The 16850-nt window shown below is 51.3% G+C and overlaps 6 protein-coding genes across 6 annotated transcripts; 2 read left to right on the forward strand and 4 right to left on the reverse strand.

Moving 5' to 3' along the window:
* Window positions 1–2288: 2288 nt before the first annotated feature.
* On the reverse strand, window positions 2289–3082 carry ATEG_08903 (uncharacterized protein; the record flags this gene model as incomplete). Its single annotated transcript, XM_001217488.1, has 2 exons — window positions 2289–2325; window positions 2478–3082. The coding sequence occupies 2 exons, from the start codon at window positions 3080–3082 to the stop codon at window positions 2289–2291; spliced, it is 642 nt and encodes a 213-aa protein (XP_001217489.1).
* Window positions 3083–4439: 1357 nt separating this feature from the next.
* Window positions 4440–4790, reverse strand: ATEG_08904 (uncharacterized protein; the record flags this gene model as incomplete). The annotated part of the gene is made up of 1 exon (XM_001217489.1): window positions 4440–4790. One exon carries the CDS (start codon window positions 4788–4790, stop codon window positions 4440–4442), a length of 351 nt encoding a protein of 116 aa, XP_001217490.1.
* Window positions 4791–7554: 2764 nt separating this feature from the next.
* ATEG_08905 (uncharacterized protein) lies at window positions 7555–8910 on the forward strand (the record flags this gene model as incomplete). The annotated part of the gene is made up of 1 exon (XM_001217490.1): window positions 7555–8910. One exon carries the CDS (start codon window positions 7555–7557, stop codon window positions 8908–8910), a length of 1356 nt encoding a protein of 451 aa, XP_001217491.1.
* Window positions 8911–9951: 1041 nt separating this feature from the next.
* On the reverse strand, window positions 9952–11453 carry ATEG_08906 (endo-1,4-beta-xylanase; the record flags this gene model as incomplete). The annotated part of the gene is made up of 9 exons (XM_001217491.1): window positions 9952–10041; window positions 10091–10156; window positions 10205–10243; window positions 10477–10591; window positions 10642–10787; window positions 10847–10968; window positions 11017–11065; window positions 11117–11157; window positions 11213–11453. The coding sequence occupies 9 exons, from the start codon at window positions 11451–11453 to the stop codon at window positions 9952–9954; spliced, it is 909 nt and encodes a 302-aa protein (XP_001217492.1).
* A 2152-nt stretch (window positions 11454–13605) lies between these two features.
* Window positions 13606–14515, forward strand: ATEG_08907 (lipase family protein; the record flags this gene model as incomplete). The annotated part of the gene is made up of 2 exons (XM_001217492.1): window positions 13606–14066; window positions 14131–14515. 2 exons carry the CDS (start codon window positions 13606–13608, stop codon window positions 14513–14515), a joined length of 846 nt encoding a protein of 281 aa, XP_001217493.1.
* A 316-nt stretch (window positions 14516–14831) lies between these two features.
* Window positions 14832–16484, reverse strand: ATEG_08908 (putative MFS transporter; the record flags this gene model as incomplete). Its single annotated transcript, XM_001217493.1, has 3 exons — window positions 14832–15372; window positions 15423–15656; window positions 15712–16484. 3 exons carry the CDS (start codon window positions 16482–16484, stop codon window positions 14832–14834), a joined length of 1548 nt encoding a protein of 515 aa, XP_001217494.1.
* Window positions 16485–16850: the final 366 nt, after the last annotated feature.

The following is a 16850-nucleotide window of genomic DNA, read 5'->3' on the forward strand; positions in this document are numbered from 1 at the left end:
ATGAACTGGAGAGGGAGGTCGGTCCATTTTGCTAGCCAGGGTCCCGGGTTTCGTTCCCACGGCAGAGGACGCGGCTCGTCGCTGCAGGATCTGGGAAGTTAGTTAGGGGGTTGTGAGATTGATCGAAGTGGGTTATGATGGTCCATACAATTATCAGGAGACCTAGAGAAGCGGCTAATAGTACCGGGGGGCATGGAATTATCGAGACTGGAATCTGGATGGCCATAGTTGGTTACCTGCGTGGTTCTCGTAGCGGGCAAAGAGACCAGGGGACAGTGAGGCCAACGTGTAGGCGGGGGTTAAGTGTTGACCTGACGGCTACGTATTCGATCAGGACCAATGTTCCTACCTGACGCAAGGGCAACAATGGCCAGAGAGGTCGAGAATCTGCGCGCGTTGTACTTTGTACAACATGCCGATTCCTTCAGAGCATCATGTCACGATCTTCATTCCATCAAGATGATAGATATGCCTAGGTACATGCTCTGACGTAAGTGTGGGCGGGGGAGGGCAAGGCACATCCTCTTGCTGCATAGTGGTTGTAATCTGTGTCCTTTGTTGCATAATGGAACAATCCACCCACCCTAGTTGTGCTGTTAATAAACAGAGGCATAGAAATAGTGCCAGGAGTGTATAGGCAATTACAAGTAAATCTGCTTTAACCCTGGCCCTCCCTAGTTCACATCAAGAGGTGGGGTCAACTTTGATATTCGATCCAAGAACCATCTACCTATACAGTCGAATATCATGGAAAAAATGCCTGTGTCTCTCGTGGGAAGTGTTAATTTCTCCATCTTTGGAGACCAGGCCGGTAGTCGCCCGGCGATACTTTCGGGGCTCACGAACACTTCTTCTCAAGCCCTCTACAAACAGGATTTGTCGACAGGGTGAGTGAGGCGGCCCTGCGAGCATACGTGAACCGATTCCCTGCCCAAAAGACGATGGCAGATTTCCCGAATTACAGAATTTACGAGATCTTGTCCGCATCGACCTTGCCAACGATGGAGCATGCCATCCTGCTATCGGCGGCGTAGTTGTGTGCGCTGCCAGCTTTTACAACTCTTCAGGTATGTTCCTACATGATGGGTACGAAATGCGATACATGTCTCTAGACCAGCTACTGACAGTTGGCGTCATTTGAACTATTTAGCATCCTGGAACAATATCACATCAGCGTTTGGACACCAGATTCCTGTTTTATTTAGTAAAGCGCCTGCATAGCTAATCGCTTGAATAGATAGGCTTCAGCAGATTAATAGAATCTTAATTACTTAATTGATTGATTGATTGATTGATGATACGACCATCGGTATGAAAATCTACTAGACAGCTAGCTACTGAGGAAAGATTAATCATCTCTTCAAGAATGCCTAGCAAGAGTGAGGTCGATGAAGCTCAAGATATGCGTCCTATAGATCCAGCGCTCACTCCAGTTGGGCTGCGTGTACAAGTACCATCGCGCTGCAGTGATCTCATCTCAATTCATCTTTACCAATTGGTGGCCAATTACGGATCGCAGACCGTGGCGTGGGATGTGGCTCTTAGCAACATGAACCAGCCGTTGCCTCCACCTGGTGACAAAGTTCTTCGAGACACCCGGGATATCGACGCTCACAAGTTGATCGCCATCTTGAATCACCTGGATAGCTAGAGCGGTAGTGAAGCCACGCTCATATACCTTCTTCCCCACAATTGGAATGGAATACATATATGAATTTTCCCATCCACCGTCCTGGCACTGCATCCTTTTCAATTCCTCTAGATCTCGGGAATTCTTAACGCCCATGGAAATGCACACGGTAAGCCGGAGGGCAAGGTTAATGGAGTCACCCTGGATGCCAATATGCTCCTGGACACGGTTCTTCAGGAGTGGCCTCCATTGCCGTTTCAGAGCAGTGTCATGTGCGGCTTGTCGAAGGAGACGGTCGCACCAGAACAGAAACCATTCCGGGGTCTGGTAGTAGTAGGAGCCATATAGGTATGCTCAGTGCAACAGAATGTGATATACCCAATCCCGAGTCCGCCCGAGCTGGTGGCCGCGTTTGTACTTATAGAAGGTAGTGAGGACATTGAGGCAAACGACGGGATCAACTCGCGGTCGTGTATGATCGAAGTACACCTTAGGCTAAGCGTTACTATAACACAGCGATTGTCGGGTTGATTTGCTTGGCAGATGTACCTGTATAATTCCGTCTTCGTTCACATACTCTAGCATTTGGTCGAGTAACTGATGTGCAGTGGAGTCATCCGGGGATGCGACCTGGAGGGCAAGGGACGTAGTGTCGAGGTCATTTGGTGGGTTCATTTTGGTAAAAGTTGGCTGTTCTGCGAGACGTTAATTCGAGGCCACCGCTAAGATTTAGGAAGACTACCTATATAGTAGTTCCATGTTTTTTCTTTGCCTGCTGGTATCTGAAGTTCAACCAGATTTCTGAAAATAAGTTATTCCATCTATATATTTAGGATCAGGAACTTACTTATCCTGAGTTGCCTCCAAGATTAAAAGCTGCAAATAATTTTCACGAAGCATGGTGCCGTCCTCTGTGAACGGGTGTAAATGCTTCGCGTTGTGTTGGAGAAAACGAACCGCCCTCGGAAGGGGTTCACCCAGCATAATCTCAATGGATTGAGTGAGGCTCTTCGTTAAGCTGAGGTTGACGACGCGTATCCCGAGTAAGCCAGCCGCAGTCAGGTTCTTCACGTCCTTGTCTAACAGGATTGCGTTGCGCGGGCTGCTAGTGGTGGAAGCAAGTACGCTCCGATGAAAACCCAGCCCGGGGGGGAGTAAGCCTATGTCAAAGGACGTGAAAACTGCATCGAACGTGGAGAAGAACTCGTCAGTCCAGCGGTCACGCAGTCTTTGGTAATTAGGCCGGGCGAACTTCCATATCCCAAATATCCTCAAAGATGCCCCATATGCTTCCCGTAGTTGTTGCACCCTCATCAGCATATCGTTGTCATAAGCCAACGTGGCTAGGGTAACCGTTACAAGTTCCTTCAAGTCGGTTGGATTAACACCAAACTGCTCACCCAACATAGCAAAGCACTGCTCCTCCTCAAGCTCTGCGCGTTCATAGGCCATCCACGTTGAAGTTGACACCAATCGTCTGAAAGAAGGAATCGGGCCGGGTTCACTGCTATCCTTCACTTGTTGGGGAACTGTAAGTAGCGCCCCCCTCCCCCTATATCAACCAATATAGTAGTAACTCTGGCTGATGAGTTGCCCATGTTGTGAGTATTAAGAAAACTTGGACGCTAAAAGTTTCGAAGAGACCTTTTGAGGTATGATTCCGGTCACGCTACTTGGTCAGAGAAGCGTTTTGTTCAAAGCTCTGTAGTCGCTTCTCACGATCCTCGCAGCCTCACACTTTAATCCCTATCATAGCAACATGGTACGGGGTCACTGATAGCGCCAACATCGGTATACTTCAATTATTGGATAGTTTCGCGTCTTTTCTTTTCTTCGACTGTGTCACTCAGCAAACAGATGTGTATTCGCGTGCATGGCGGGCTGTACTGGATGATGTGGCCAAAGTGGTCATTCGATGCATTGACCCTGCTCAGCGGTGCAGAATCTGTCAATCAGGCAAACTGGTGTATTATTCTGCTGTTGTATTGGAAAGAAGGACTACTGAAGGGGACAAACATACATACAGAACGTCCACCTCCCCTCTGGCCGCCTCTCTTTGGTAAACACTATTATCAACCCCGAACCATTGCAAATTGATCCAGCAATCTGCGCCAGCGTTCAGAAGCACCCACGGCACTTGATTGGAACCAGCTGAGCACTACCAGCTGATAAACATTAGTACTATCCCAAACCTTCTAGGTTCATTGCTCGCTGCGGTGAGAGGCCTTAGACAGGCCTGCCGCCCGGTTTGAAACCACCCTGGCAGTTGCCAGAAGGCCATGCGAGCATCGGCTGTTGCTCTACTATGCGCTATTTCCCATCTCATATCTCCGGTGGGTAGGTTGGATTATGCATGATACCTGTCGTGATACGTCTGACAGCAAATGCTATAGTTCAGCGTACTGTGTGGTAGAAGAAAACATGATGTGCCCTGGGTTAACGTGGCTTTGAGCGACAGAGTCCAAATGGACCATAACCTTACATTTACGTATAGCGAGCATTACTCGCGTATTTCGATATCTTAGAAGTACAGGATAAGGAAGATATGTGGCACATTAACACCAGAAGCGCAAAGTGATACTTTAGGTGGCACAAGGTTTACCAATATGTCGGGCGATTTTCCTCACCATGCCCAATTTGCTAGGCAGTGTAGCATCTGATAGATACTTGCAGCGTATTTGAAGATCTAGGTACGAAAAGGTAAGACTACGAGCGCCTAGAACAGTATAGTATTTCTCAAACGATGGCAATTGTCACAATCCTGTAATGTATGTCATTCTGTATTGAAAAGTTGTCCCTCAAGAAGCTCTCAATAGTGTTGGAGGAGTTCTGGAATATTGCACTCTGACAGTTTATAGCGCGGCAATCCATGGATAGCAACACAGCCCCGAATGAAAGAGTCAACGTAACGCAATATCTTCGGCTCCGAAGACAACACTGATCGTACATTGCCAATACACTCCACCGCCCGCTTAGCTATCTCATCCAGGGCTCTGGCAATAACTACTCCACGTGCGACGGCAGAGTTGTAAACGGAATTGTTTCGCTCAGTGGAGACGATGGATTCTTTGTAGAACGACAGCAGATCATTCACGACGACCGAAATCCGAATGGCAAAGGGGTCAGGCTTCGAGAGCAGTAGAAGGTATGCAAAGCGCATGCCAAAGAAGCTCAGCGCGTACGCAATCTCATAAGTTTGTCAGATCCAGGAAGCGAGACCATAGCAGAACCTAGTATGGCAAGGACACATCGGGAGACTGATTCTCCTTTTCCGTGTTAGTCTGGTCTACATTCTGCTACCGCCCTTGCCATCCTATGGGAGCAGCATGTCGCTTGATTTTGCAGAGCCTTACATTTGCTCTATATAATCCTGTCTTTGGTCCTCTCTAGCACATACGACCACAGGGTGTGGAGAACAGGGCTTCCCGTCCGCTCAGCCGTACTTAAGCCACACGCCGGCCGGTTAGTAGTTGGGTGGGTGACCACCAGCGAATCCCGGCTGTTGTATGTTTTTTTTTTCCCTTTTTTTATTAGATTTAAAATCTCGAATTCGTGTTTTTAGGACTATGGTTATTTCAGATATCAGTATGTGGTGGCTCTGCATTAGACTGTTGAGACTGTCCATCCATAACCTCATAAGTCTGAACTACGCTATATCCCCCCTAGCGCGGAAAGCACACCCACAGAGATACGATATCCTACACATGGTGACCTGGCGCCTAAATTGCTATATGAATAACATTGGCTCCGTGTAAGCTTTCCGTCTTTTACTATTTCTTTGGGGCATTACTAAGTCCTATTTCTCCAAGTGTCGGTAGATGCGGTCCGGAATAGGGACTTTGGATGGTTCAACATGTGCATATATATATATATATATATATATATATTAACAACAGAAGCAACCTGGCTTGATCCTGTTATACCAGAGACAGTTTGTTACTGATCACTGCCCATTAAACCATCTGGACGCCTCCTACTTCAATGCAGCACATGGACATATGTCCATATATGTGAAGGCACGGAGGGGTCTTCTGTGACAGGAAGATGGTGATTCTCCTGGACTCTACTAACACCCTCGCAAGGAGTTGTCCTTTGCACTGCATACACCTATATTGCTAGGGACGACCATTGTACATCAGCTTCTTTTCATAGTCATCGCTTGGGTAATCGAAGCGGGCCATCTCGTCAGCAGTCAAAAACCACCAGGAACCTCCAATTATCTCCTCCAACTCATGGCCCTGCAAACATCCTTAAGGGGTCCGGGCATTTCAATGGGGCTCTACCTGCCAACCAATGTGTCTATTGCGCTACCAACAGTGCCATGGCACCTCGTGTTAAGTGAGGTAGAACATATGGCTGCGGACTCAGTTTGACACTACCTAGGTGCCACTACAGGTGCTGTGAACGACATGTCTTCACTTGGCGAATGTCCAGTCTGACCACATCAATGTTCATGATAGAAATCGATTTTGGCCCCGAAGCATCTGACATCTTGCCCCAGCAGGAGCAGTAAGACCGCCGCAATAATCCGAGGTATCAGTAGCCCAGTACTACTCATGCGTTTGGGTCTGGGAACACCGAAAGGCCGTGTATATCCGAACGAAACGTATTCTGCAGGTGGTACTAGTTGAATAGGAGTCTGAAGGGATTCCTATTCCAGATTGTACCCGCACCTGAAAAATTTGTCTCGCAACCTCAAGCGTCGAACCCCCAAGCACGCTAGGAAAAAAGCCCCGCAGGCCCCGAATATCGCCGATAGCGGCAAGTAACTCCGACCTTAGGGCTGGCCGGGCGCGAACGGTGGGGTTTCAGGGTGAAACCTGCCGAACTAAGATCTGCTCCAAACACTAGCCCTAACTTAATGCCTATTCTTAGGTCTCGCTCCAAGGACAAAGCTATCTACAGTTCGAGTAGCTTACGGATGAAACAGGCCGGAAAATTCGGAAAGACACCTGATCGCCTCGATAGAACTCAGGGGGAGGCTATTCACTCTCTACGACGGTCTGGACTCTCGCAGATCATCCTCGCAGCATCCGATCTGAGCTCTGCCCCAAATCGGAGAATTCTAAGACACGGAGAAGTAGATCGAGGTGGCCCGCTTGCCTACGATATTCCTGTGCTCGAGTGGCTCTGAAAGTTGCTGTTGGTGGTGAAGATGGGAACTGTGCAGTGTTTCTCGTCCTCATCTAGGGCTAACCTGATGATGCCGTTGAATGTATTAACCACTCTACTGTTGGCGATGTTCAGTGTTGCGGGAGGAACTACTGAAATTGAACCCTGGCACCTATCTCCAAGTGCAACGACCGGAGAGGAATATGACCTTGACTCTAGTGCGTTTCAATCACCCACATCAGTCTGATCTATGAATAACTCGTTACTCTACAGAAGAAAGCGATGCCCACTTCTTCGACAGGAGTTCTGCTCCAGATCCCTCTCATCCCCATGCAACATACCATATTTGGAATCATCGAACCATGTACCCACCCAGAGCAACCGTGCACGTTTGAGATGGGTCGATTGTTTGGCTCAGATACCCCCGGACCAGCTCCCTCGATCCGCGACATGCCCTATACGGCTGTTCTTACCACAGAGCCATACCAGGAACCATGACATGCACTGAGACAACATGAGTCGCCAAACAACGGGGGTTTCATCACGAACCTGTTCATGAAGATAGTCGAGCAACGCGACGAAGACCACAACCACAGCAGACGGAGAGAGCATAAATAGCTACCTCATCCTCCTCGACAGCTCTCATCCCATCTCATCCTCATCAACTCTCCTTCTTCATTCTTTCACACAAACCGCCTGTGGCGTTGACCTTCGTTCTTACTTTTCCTTATACCTATCTCTTATCTTACATTCTACTTTCGTTCATCAAAATGCGCTTCACCAAAGTCTCCGCCGCAACCCTGGCGACGACCATGTCCGTCTCCGCCTTCCCAATCCCCTGTCTTCTCCCCCTCCTCAACGGCGCAGGTAGCCTTCTGGGAAGCGGCGGCCTGAGCGGAAGTCTGAGCGGAGCTCTCAGCGGCAGTGGCAGCGCCGACGCCGGTCTGGATACTGGTTTCGGCGCCGGAGCCAGCGGTAGCGCCAGCGGCAGCGGAAGTGCCAGCGGACATGGTGGATTTGGTCTCGGAATTGGGGGTGGCCTGGGCGCCGGAGCGTCTGGCACTGCCGGGCTCGGTGGCGGCTTCGGTCTGGGTGCTAGTCCTACTGCTAGCGCTGGTCTTGGCGGCAGTGCTGGGCTTGGACTTGGTCTTGGAGGAAGTGGAAGTGCTGGAATTGGAGGAAGTGCCAGCGGAGGTGCCGGCGTTGAAGGTTCCGGCGGCGCTGATGTTGGTGGAAGTGCCAGCGGTGGTGTTAGCGGTGGAGCCGGCATTGAAGGCTCTGGCAGCGCCAGTGGCAGCGCTGGTGGCAGTGCTGGTGCCGGTATTGAAGGCTCCGGCGGTGCCGATGTTGGCGGAAGTGCCAGCGGCGGAGCAGACATCGGAGGAAGTGCTGGTATCGGGGGTTCTGGCAGCGTCGGTGGTGGTGCCAGCCTCGGCGGCAGCGCAGATCTGGGAGCTGGTGCTGGACTTGGTGGCAGCGGCGAGGCCGGAGCTGGAATCGAAGGCTCTGGTGATGCCGGTCTGAGTGGCAGCGCTGGGATTGGAGCTGGTGCTGCAGGTGAAGCTGGTGGACAGGGTGGCGTCGACATCCCCATTCCTTCGGTCTCTGCGTCTACGTATCCCACCGCCACGACTACTTGGATCAGCGCTACCACCAGCGTGAGTCTCTCGAATGGCGGTGCCAGCGGTAGCCTCGAAGCTGGCGGCAGCATCGGTGGAAGCGGTGGCTCTGGAGCCGGAGTTGATGCCGGTATTGGAGCTGACATTGGAGCCGGTGCTGATGCTCAAGGCGGTGCTGGAGTCGGCGCGGGTGCTGACACTGGAGCCGATATTGGAGCTGGAGCAGGGATTGGTGCTGGAGCCGATATTGGCGCTGATACCGGAGTCGACGCTGGAGATGACACTGAGTCCGGATCCGAATGTGACGATGACTCTGGCGACGATACTGAGGCGGGCACTGGAGCGGATGCTGGGGGTGACACTGGAGCTGATGCGGAAGGGAGCGCAACTGCTGGAGCCGGTGCCAGTGCAACTGCATCAGCCGACGCGCATGCCCACGGCAGTGGAAATGCTTCTGCCAACGCTAGTGCTGGGGCCTCCGCTGGTGTTGGCGGTGATGCCTCTGCTAGCGCTGATGCGCAAGCTTCTGCTGGTGTGAGCGGTCACTAGGTATGTCAAGCGAGACACAACTGGTTGTGAATGCACGCAGCTAACACAATGCATAGATGCTACCAAGGACGTCTCGGGGAGAGACACCGCGAGCATGGATGGACGGATGAGATGTTTCTATACATGGGAGAGTGGACTTTACTGCCATTCGTTTTTTACTATACTGTCTAATACTGTCATTCCTTATAATTTGTGATATAACTGTGATTTCAGGCCAGTCAGCCATAATATTAATTACTATTCAGCCTGCTTCTGTTTCTGTTCATCTGCTCGACCTTTCTTTCTTTTCTTTCTTTTTTTTTTCCTTGGTTGCCATATTCAATTTTTTGTATACCTTACGGGGACTGGAACGTAGATATCTTGCAGGAGCGAAGAAACGAAAGTCCTTCGAGATTCTGTAAGAAATGTATGGAAAATCGGAGTATATCTTCGGAGCGAAGCCAGCCCAGCCCAAATTCTATCAGTCAATACATGTAATGGCATGGGATAGTGGTAGCGCCAGGTAACGCAGAGGAGATAATGGCTTACTGATAAGCCAGTTTAGTTGTGACTTTCGCTTTCGATATGGCTGTACGCCGATTTCTTTTGTCTCTTCTATAGGTATGGGTTATGGACTCTTCAGAACGCTCGGATACTATTCATGCTGCGCTTGGCGGAGCGCCTGCATAGTAATCGCTTCGAAAGAAAGGCTATATATATCAGGTGAATACAATCTTGATTGATGATTTATAAATGGTTATAAGCAAAGAAAGTCCAAAATTATAGAAAGACTTAATTCAGATCCTAGCCTTAGAGAGGGAGCGACAATACATAATCAGATGTGAGGCAAATCCAAGTGAATGCTTCTCTGCCTGTTGGCTGAATGAATCTGCGACACTAATTTTACTACCTCTTGCAATATACAATGTCTGTTACCAGAAAGAGGAACTTCCATATTCTGATAAACTAGACTCGGTACTACCTTCACCCCTTTCCTAAGCCCACCATCCCTCGGAAGCTGCGAGAAAAGTTCTCTTCCCGAAGATAAACGGGGCACAAGGCTTATAAGGCGGAGATAATTGCGTTGTAAGCAGCCTTGGGCTGGAAGTTGCTATCAAACAACAAAGGCTTGTCGTTCGAGCGCCAGGAGTACTAATACAATGATTAGTTGCCAGCGGCATACAGCGTTTAGTGTACTTACCTTATCAGAAACGCCCCAGACAGTAATTCCAACACATTTGGAGACACTCAGGCAGGCGTTCACAACCTATCACTGTGAGAAGAGTCTCGGCATCCAGACAAGTCCGTCACTTACGTTCACGTAGTCAGTAGAGCTGGCACCAGCAATGTCAAGCTCAGTAATGGCGACTTCGGAAACACCGGAGGAAGCAAGAGTGTTCAAGGCAGTAAGAGGATGTCAGTACCAAGGTTCCAGCGAGTGGGAGACAGGAAGACTTATTCTTTAACGGTCCAGGATCCGCCAGAACTAGGGGTTCAGTATTAGTACAGCATACTCTAGACAGGTTGGTTGGGGAGTTACCCAAGATGGGTCTGGGATCCTGGAAGTTGTCAGCGGATATCTTTAACATTAAGTATATACTGGCGTTCCTCACCGATTCCGTCAATTGGAATACCCTGTGAGATCCACTTGCGGACATGATCGGCCATTCCCTTGGTCTTTGCGTAGTTGGCATTATCGAGGCTAAAGCATGTCAGCCAGGTCCAACCCCTGTTCCTTAAACGAGCTCTTACTTGTAATCATTGATATAGAGCTTAGCCTGGGGATCAACCGACCGGGCGGTCTCAAAGGCAATGCGGACAAAGTCCTCGCCGAGGACGTTGTAGAACACACTCTTTCGCAAGGAGCCATCCTCGTTGAAGATCTCATTCACCACGTCCTACGGTCGTCAGTGATGGCACGAGATAGAAGCTGTAGATATTCGGATGCATCACATACCCATGCATAGATCTTGCCTTTGTAGCGCTGCATGACGGTGGTGATGTGGTTCTTCAAGACCGAGGTCAACGTATTCTTGTCCGTGATGCCCTGGACCCATCCCGGAAGCTGGGAATGCCACACTGCAAGAGGTCAGTCATAACTCAAGCTCAAGACTCTCATCCACGTACCTAGAGTGTGACCACGGATCATCTTGCCGTTCGATGTGGCGTAGTTAACCTGCTCCTCTCAGCATACACGGCACAACCATGACCCAACGTAGACACGAACCAAGTAATCAGCACCACCAAAGCTGAACTGACCGCGATTCGCTAAAAAATGGTCAGGGTTTCAGCAACAAAACAGGCTGCAGGATTCGACACTCACGCTCAGTCGCATCCCACTTCATGCTGTTTTCCGGGGTGAGCTGTCCAAAATCGGCCTTGACGATGGCCGAGTTGGTCGAGTCGGACAGCGTGCCCTGGTCACCACAGGTGCCAAAATACTTCTTGCCTTTGGCTTTGAAGGCATTGTTGATGCTCGCAGCCGCCTGGCGCTCGCCAATCACGCAAGCAGAGCATGCTGCTGAGGTCAAAAGGAATCCTGCAAGAACAGTAAGACGAACCATTGTGATTGTGGGAATGTGGATGTTGGATGAGGTGCTGGATGAGCAGTTGCTGGTGCTCGACTGCGCTCTTTATAGTGGTCTCAAGGCACGTCCATTGTGATCCCTAGGTTTAGGCTAATGGGTCCGAGTCGCTATTTCGATGCGGATTCCATCCCGCACCAAGAGCAAGACAAGAAGATGGCGTGTTACATTGCATTTTTGTGGCGGTTCTTCAGGGCTGTCTGAAGAACGCCAGTAGAGCGCCATGTGATGTCTGAGATGGATTTAGACACGCTAAGCCTAGCTCAGTTATATTAAGGGTCCAGAGCCGACTCAGGGTCTCGCGGTGTTTTGTCGGGAATCCAGCCACGCCATCCACTCTGCTTTATAGTGAGTCAGACTTGATGACTGAGGCCAACTGCGTCGTCGAGGACAGTGAAAGTGAGAGCAGAAGAGTGTCTCGATATTGGAACTCTGAGTAGTTTCAGGCGGAGGTGACAGGGAAGTACAATAAGTATACTGCCAAAACGCCAATGCGCGACAAGCAACTAACACTTGGACGAGACATTCATCATAAATGAGCCAGCATGCACAAAGGACATTATTCGGCAAATATGCGGAGACATCAACGTGTCTACCGGTGTGGCTTGCCAAGGAGACTGATTCTATCCATCACGGCACTTGAAACACTCGGCGTCGGATCAGGACTCCGTGGCGTGGAGCACGCATATCACCCAGCCCATGGAATGATTATTATGGAAATGTTCGGAAGATCTCCGTTCGCACCAACTCCCTAGAATCCCGTTGTGGAAAGGAGAAACCTTGGCCTGGGCTTAGTTTGCTTCAAAAGATGATCCAGCACTCCGGTGGGTATACCCGTAATAGCCAGGCTCAACAAAATGGTTTCGTGTACCACTCCATAGTGGACGGGAGATGTGCAGGGTGATAGACTAGGTGTTAATCCTAAGGTGCCCAGGTAACAATTTACATGACCAGGATCATCTGGCTAAATCTCGACAGTTTCTCCTCATTATATTTATGCTATTTAGTTGTTGTTACGTGATGGATTCTCCTTATTTTCGACGGGCCGAACATGTAGATCTGCAAGTAGTCTAGGCACGTGTAGCAAGTGACGAGCCACTATGCAGCCACTACTTGCCTTAGGGCCATACTATCTCGTGGTCCTCGACCACGCGAGCACTGGGCATCCATTCGGCTTGGATGGAGCCTGGGCTGGGCCCCTATACTCCGAAGTCCTGCTCCGTGCAGATCACCCTAGCAGCGCAGAAGCAAAGCCGGTGCGACCGGAGCAAGGCCTCAGAGAATGGTTTAGGATAAATAGTGCATATTAGCCAGAAACAAATTCCGCCGGACAATTGCCGTTCTAGCGTCGGTGCAGGCTGATGCTGCAGAAACCCCAGAGTACCAGGGGTGTCTACGGAAAACAGACTATGTACAGCATCGTCTTGGAAGGGGGAATCTATAGACATATCTCCTGAAAACTGCATAAAGTCATCGATGAGGCTAGAAGTCTCCCTGTGGGTCTTGATCACTCTGTGCGGGTTGACAGATTTGGTACCTGTAAGGCCATCACATACTTGTTCCACTATAAAACACAGCAGTGTCAAAGCAATTTCCGCATATTCCCAGGATTGTCGATGCCGGCAGTTGTCGTTGCCGAAAGCTCCAGAATGTCTAAGGGAACCGCCTCGGACGTACCTCGGAGTTATTTGCGGGGGAGGCTCGAGGTAGTTGGAATATCCATGTTCGAAAAGGAGACAAGCTCCGGCCTAGTTTGATAGACGGGCTTGGGTAGGAAGCAGTGCAGGGATGGACGTCATGCAAAGACTCGATTCGTTTCGGTAGCGCACTATTCTGCCGTTGAAACGAGCTAAGTCTGCAGAGCCCCCGTTGTCACAGGTCTCGGCTAGAGCTTGAGATGTGCATGCCGAGTATCTGGAACGAAGAGAGGCCATACCGGTGTGATAGTTCTGCGACGATCAAGTTAGAGATATGGCATGATCGTCGGCCGTTTCTTGTCTTTATCCTAAATTGCTCGCCTGTCTATTATTTAAGAGAGAGATGGACGTCGTGAGAATCACCCAAGCAGCAGACTCCTCAGCTCTCTTCATCGAAGCATAGTCCATCCAAGCGCTCAAGCTCAACGTCCAACATGAAGCAATTCTCTGCAAAATTCGCTCTCGCGCTGTCTGCGGCCGCCGGGCAGGCCTTGGCGGCCTCTACGCAGGGCATCTCCGAAGACCTCTACAACCGTCTGGTTGAGATGGCCACCATCTCGCAAGCGGCCTACGCCAACATGTGCAACATCCCCTCGACCATCACCGTCGGGGAGAAGATCTACAACGCCCAGACCGACATCAACGGATGGGTGCTCCGCGACGACAGCACCAAGGAAATCATCACCGTCTTCCGCGGCACCGGCAGCGACACCAACCTGCAGCTCGACACCAACTACACCCTCACGCCCTTCAGCACCTTCTCCGAGTGCAGCGGCTGCGAGGTGCACGGCGGGTACTTTATCGGCTGGTCCTCTGTCCAAGACCAAGTCATGTCGCTTGTCAAAGAACAGGCCGACCAGTACCCGGACTACACGCTGACTGTCACCGGCCACAGGTATGAGCTGTGCCCTCTTACAAGGAAAGTCCATTGTATGTTCTGTACTAACTCGATGGCCCAGTCTGGGAGCGTCAATGGCGACTCTCGCTGCCGCCCAGCTGTCCGGTACATACGACAACATCACCCTGTACACGTTCGGCGAGCCGCGCAGCGGCAACGAGGCCTTCGCGTCGTACATGAACGACAAGTTCACCGCCACGAGCGCGGACACGACCAAGTACTTCCGGGTCACTCATTCCAACGACGGTATCCCGAACCTGCCCCCGGCTGAGCAGGGCTATGTCCATGGCGGTGTGGAGTACTGGAGCGTGGACCCCTACAGTGCCCAGAACACCTATGTCTGCACTGGGGATGAGGTCCAGTGCTGTGAGGCGCAGGGCGGACAGGGCGTCAACGATGCGCACACCACTTACTTTGGAATGACCAGCGGAGCTTGCACCTGGTAATTGGGTCGAATCGGCTCTGACGAGACTGCTGGCGGATTGTCTAGAAGATGCTAGGGCCACCGGGGGAAGTTCTTGACAAGGAAATGTGTATCATTGTACTCAGTGTATGATAAGGCAACAGTTGAGGATGGACCAATATGAGGTTTGTAGATTTGAATGCGTCTTGATGATGCATAAAGACTGGCATTTGCTTTTGATCGTACGTCTATGTCTAAAGTGAATAGTAGATATTTGATTCAGCACACGCCCCAGGGATGCAACAACCGAAAACCCGGAGACTGCGATATGGCGGCTCTCCAAGGGCGAGCAAAACGCCTCAGTCCCGCTTCAATCCAACCCTCCCAGCCTTCCGCAATCCGAAGAACCCAATCCCCGTGCATAGGATCATGAACCCAAACATTGTCCAGAAACTCGCCCGATAACCCTCCATAAGCGCCCGCGACTCTTCCTTGCTCGACTTATCCGTAACAAGAGTGGAGATCACCTGGAGGATAGCCATGCCGAGCGCACTGCCAAACTGCGCTGAGGTGTTGAAGACGGCGCCGGCCAGTGCTTGCGTATGGTCGGGGAAGACATCCGTGATGACTATCAGACCGACAGTAAACAGCGCGTCGAAGCTGACGGGCTGGAGGAGCTGGGCGACGAAGGCGTTACCCCAGTACGGCCATGAAGGCTGGATCACGGCCATGAGGATGGGCGCCCCAGCGCACAGGATGGAGGAGATCGTTACAATCCAGAAGGCAGGAACCTTGTGGACAAAGATGCCGATGAAGAGATTGAGGAGGACGCCCACTACTAGACTGGGGAGGATGCGGATGGAGGCTTGCAGGGCGGAGAGGTCTTGGACCTCTTGGAAGCTGCGGAGGTCAGTGGAGGAGCATAGACTGTGGGTGTGATTGTCACTTACAACAAACTCGCGAAGAGCTCCATGGAGTTCAGGACGGCATTGGACAGGGCCACCGTCGCACAGATGCTCGTAAATGACATGTTTTTCCACAGCGAGTTGGGAATCAGGGCTGGCTTATCCCGCTTGACCTGATAATGCACCCAGGCGGAGAAAGCCGGCAGGGCCACGGCAGCCAGACACAAGATGACGATGGCCTCTGCGGACCGGATCCGCGAGGGATTCGCGCTGACAATACTGTCGCTTCGTTAATTCCGAGGACGCTCAATTAAGCAGGGCGGGCGGTACTCACGCTAGAAGATAACACAGCAAGGCCATGAAGGCAGAAGCCAAACACGCACCGACCCAGTCCACCTTGGTCCGGATGTTGTGCATACGGTCCGCATACTGGTGGCTTTTGCTCTTGGGCAAAGCCCACAGGCCCATAGCGGCGAAGAAGAGAGTGATCCCTCCGGCGAGATACCATCCAGACCGCCAGCCGATGGTGTCGACGAGAATACCTCCCACGACCAGTCCAAGCGAAAAGCCCAGCGGTTGACTGAGACCGATACAAGAGAAGGCCAGGTTCCGACCTCTCCCGGGTGGAAGCAGCTGCGTGATGATGGACACTGATGAAGCCAAATGCAGTGCCAGACCAACGCCCTGCAGGGCTCTCAGGACAACCAGCTCTGATCCATTCCGAGACACGCCTTGACCGATCATCAGGGCTCCACTGGCAAAAGACCCCACGATCTCAACCCATCGCGGACCAACAGCGTCGGCGATAGAGCCTGCGAGAAGGAGAGTAGAAGCAGTGGCCAGGTTGCTCACTGACGACGGCCAGAAGGACAAGGAGGACGGCAGTTGGAGATCCTTCGTGATCGTCGGGAGGCCGACAATGACCAGGCCATTGATCACGCTGGCCGTGAGAGTGACTGCAAAGAGCTGAGAGATGACCACCACCTGCTGGACGAGCTTCTTCCGAGATTTTGGCCGCACATCCTCCGTGGGGCGAATATGTCTATCCTCGAGGAGGAGCGCATCGATTTGCGGTGGCGCTATAGTTGCTGTCGTCGTCGTCGACATTTTGCAGTTTGCTACGAAGGAAGGACCGGTCGGATTACCCCGTAAAAGCCATCGAGCCCGTGAAAATTCCCCCGATTTGTGACCCCGACACTTCCCCGGAAGCGAGGTGGAACTGATGGGCCCATCACGTAAAAAGTGGTCCATCACGTAAAAGGCTCCATTGTGGCGTTGGTTGGTTCCTTGATGCCTGGAAGTGCTGAGTCAGTTGGAGGCAAGTGGGCTATACTTATGAAAAGAACTGAAGAATGCAGAATCAGGATACTCCAGGTATATTAGGGATCTGTCGATGGAAGATGAGAGGTTCTCTTTTGATAGTACATAGTTCTCGATATACTGCAACGCCACAAATTGGCATCCCGATGTGGC

This window comes from Aspergillus terreus, genomic scaffold (genome assembly GCF_000149615.1).
Source record: "Aspergillus terreus NIH2624 scaffold_13 genomic scaffold, whole genome shotgun sequence".
Classification (NCBI taxonomy): Eukaryota; Fungi; Ascomycota; class Eurotiomycetes; order Eurotiales; family Aspergillaceae; genus Aspergillus; species Aspergillus terreus.